The following is a 3,331-nucleotide window of genomic DNA, read 5'->3' as shown; positions in this document are numbered from 1 at the left end:
TTAACAACAAAGAAACATATCAGTTATTGATCTTGGTAGCTCTGGTAGCCAATCGTCAATACTTACAATTGTTGGGCTGCCTATTAATGATGGATTAGATATTAGTTGTCAGATTATATCATATCCACCATTTGAACAAGTGTTTTCTAACGCTGGTGTACTAACAATAAGAGGTTAGTCCATTCATGTAATTAGGCTATTGCAATTTTTAAATTAAAGTTTCGATCTCGAGTGGGCGGGTAGTGTATGCCGATTATTTAGTGCATGTACCTCCTACAGTCCTACTATTTACTATAAAAAACTACAAAAATCTACTATAATTAGGATTTAGGATATACATGTACCTCCACCTCATTGTACTTGTGTATATACATGTACATGTACATGTATATACTCTTTATTTTCTAGTTCCTCCTCCAAGTTACCTCACCATTACTCCTACCTCTCTCTCTGTTAATCACAGTGACACTGCTACCTTCACTTGTACAGTTACATCACTAACTACTCCTAATATAACATGGACTACTACTGCTACTGCTGGTATAACCAGTCAACCTAATGTACTTGCCTCCTCTCAAGGCAGTGATATGTATACTAGTAGTTTAGTATTGATTGGAGTTACATTAGACAGTATTGGATCATATACATGTACTGCTACTAATGAAGGAGGGAGTATTAATACTACTGCTATGTTTAATGTTACTGGTAAGTAAAGTATTCAAAATTGAATTTATTTTTGGAATCTCCCTTACCAATAATTTTAATTATTGTGCTAACACCATGATGATATTAAGGACACTTAGTTTTGAACATATATTTATTGTCCAATGTTTATAGCATATTTGCAATTGTAGTAATACCATTTTTGGCTATTTTGGCTGTTATAATTCTTTTATCTTTTGTTTCATTCTTAGTACCTACATCTGGAGTGTCCTTAACTCCTGACTCACTTGAGATCTACTACAATATGACTCTTGAATTAAACTGTAGAGTATTTTCAGTTACTCCTCCTACCATCAATTGGACCACTACAGCTAACGTTACCATACCTAGTGAGAGCATTGTAACAATGAACACTGGCAACATGTACAAGAGTGTCCTCACTATTGATAATATTGATCTCAGTTATACTGGCCTGTATACTTGCTCCTTTACTAATCAAGGAGGAACTGAGAGTGATGTTTCAAACGTCACTGTTATTTGTAAGTGTCTTCATCATCACTTTGTATGTTGCATATATCTCTTACTCTTTTTCCACTCTTTATAGTACCAGTTCCTACTGTATCCATAACATCATCACCTATGAAATATGCGACATATGCTGATCATCAATTCATCATGTGTACTGTCACTTCATTAATGAGACCCTCCAGTATAGTTTGGTATCATAATGACACTTTGATATCAAGTGGAGCTCAGCCTAGCTTCACAGCCACTGTTGCTCCTAATACATACACTAGTGTATTGGTTAGGGATAATGTGGTCCTTAGAGATAATGGAGTGTATCGCTGCCAGGCTCAGAATATGGCTGGTATTGGTGCCGATAACATTACTATTAATGTTTTTGGTAAGTACATGTATTGTGTTGTTGTTGTTGTTTGCATGTATACTTGTACTATGTTGTGGCTATTTATTATTGTTGTGATTGTTGTTTATTGTCACTGTTATATTGATGTGGAGTGTTTAAATTTATGCATCTATTTTGAAAATTTTATTAAATGTATTATTTTTCTCTTCTTCTCTTTCCTAATTCTCAAACTCCTTTTCTTCATTATACTCAATTTATTTCTCTTTCCTTTAGTCCCCCAACCAGTTATACTTAATCTTAATGATATCAATGCCACCATTGGTCTTAATATTACACTCAACTGTACAGCATCTGGTTTTGGTCTTACATATGACTGGGAGCCTGTTCCTTGCAGTTCTGATTGTACAATTAGTGGATTAAATACTCCAATATTGTCCCTGGGGCCTGTTGTTTTTGGATCAGCTGGGGAATATGTTTGCAATGTCACTGATTTTATAGGACAGAAGGTGTCAAAGATCATTACTATCACACCATTGGGTGAGTATTGGAATACATATTGATTGTACAACGTGTACATGTACTGTGGGTTTTAATTTAATGGCAACTACACTACGTGAACTAAAAGTACATGTAGCATGTTAGTGTATGCAACATGGAAATTGTTGGATGTTTTTCATAATGTATATATGTATGTACATGTACTTTTATTGTGTACATACATGTATGCATCCTTTTTTAATTTTATGATTTTCATTCCCCCCTCTCTTTCAGGTCCTACTTTATTATCATCAAATGTGTCAAATTGTGCTGCCACTCCAATACAAGTGATTAATGGGACCAATGAGTTCCTACAGTGTTCATTCCAGAACAGACCTGATGCTCCATATAACCTCACCGTTGACTGGTTTATAAGTGGACAAAGGTTTGGGACCTCTCGGGCCAGTAACGCTAGTACCTTTGTAACTACCACTCCCGAGGATGAAAACAGGATTGTCACAACAATGATATCTTTTAATCCGGTGGATTATTTAAACTTTATCTCACCCGACATATCAAGCTTTGAGCATGCCTATACCTGTACGGCTTTTATCGGGAACTTCTTTAATGAACAAGTAACGAGTAATGGGACTTGCCTTGAAGGATTATGTAAGTATTTGAGAAGAAAGAGAGAGAGAGGGAGGGAGAGATTGGAGGAAAAGATAAAAAATAAAGTAGAGAAAGCTACATTCTATTGTATTTATTTTTTTCTAGTTGGGCCTGTTCTTATAACAAAGCCTGAAGAGAACTCTAGAGCAAATCTTGGGGACAAGTTCGTATTTAAATGTGATCCTGATTATTCTAACCCAAGACCTCATTTACAAATTAACAAGACACTAACGAATGGAACTGAACTCAATCTGTATAATGGTCTATCTAAGTTGCATTCTATTGCGAATGTTACCTTTGATGATGCTGGTAGTTACAGATGTGTATTGACTAATGATTATGGAAGGACTGAGAGCAACTTTCAACTGATAGTACAAAGTATGTGTGTATGTACTGTATGTATGTATTCAGTTTGAACCAAAGATATTAATGTATGCTTATACTGTATAGGTGTAAAGATTATAAGTATAAATTATACTTATAATTTAATTTCACAAAGCATTAATAGTTAATGGGTGTATCAACAACTCGTGTCTAAACCAGCAAAACTCATTCCTCATGCATTTAATTTTATCTGTTAGCATAAAATGAAATTTATGCCCTGTAACTCCTCATTTTTTATTGGAAAATATGAAAGGAGGGTTGTACAAGAAAATG

At 34.8% G+C, this 3,331-nt stretch overlaps 1 protein-coding gene across 1 annotated transcript; it reads left to right on the top strand.

Annotated features, from left to right (window-relative positions):
* Positions 1–98: 98 nt before the first annotated feature.
* Positions 99–3,052, top strand: LOC109590970 (hemicentin-1-like; the record flags this gene model as incomplete). The annotated part of the gene is made up of 7 exons (XM_020006798.1): positions 99–173; positions 409–705; positions 915–1,202; positions 1,268–1,567; positions 1,802–2,065; positions 2,300–2,674; positions 2,780–3,052. Coding segments are annotated over 7 exons (1,872 nt in total), but the record flags the coding sequence as incomplete, so codon positions are not given.
* Positions 3,053–3,331: the final 279 nt, after the last annotated feature.

This window comes from Amphimedon queenslandica, unplaced genomic scaffold, assembly GCF_000090795.2.
Source record: "Amphimedon queenslandica unplaced genomic scaffold, v1.1 AMPQUscaffold_9203_Cont18840, whole genome shotgun sequence".
Lineage (NCBI taxonomy): Eukaryota > Metazoa > Porifera > Demospongiae > Haplosclerida > Niphatidae > Amphimedon > Amphimedon queenslandica.
Note: the sequence above shows the minus strand (reverse complement) of the source record. Positions and strands in the feature narration are given on the sequence as shown.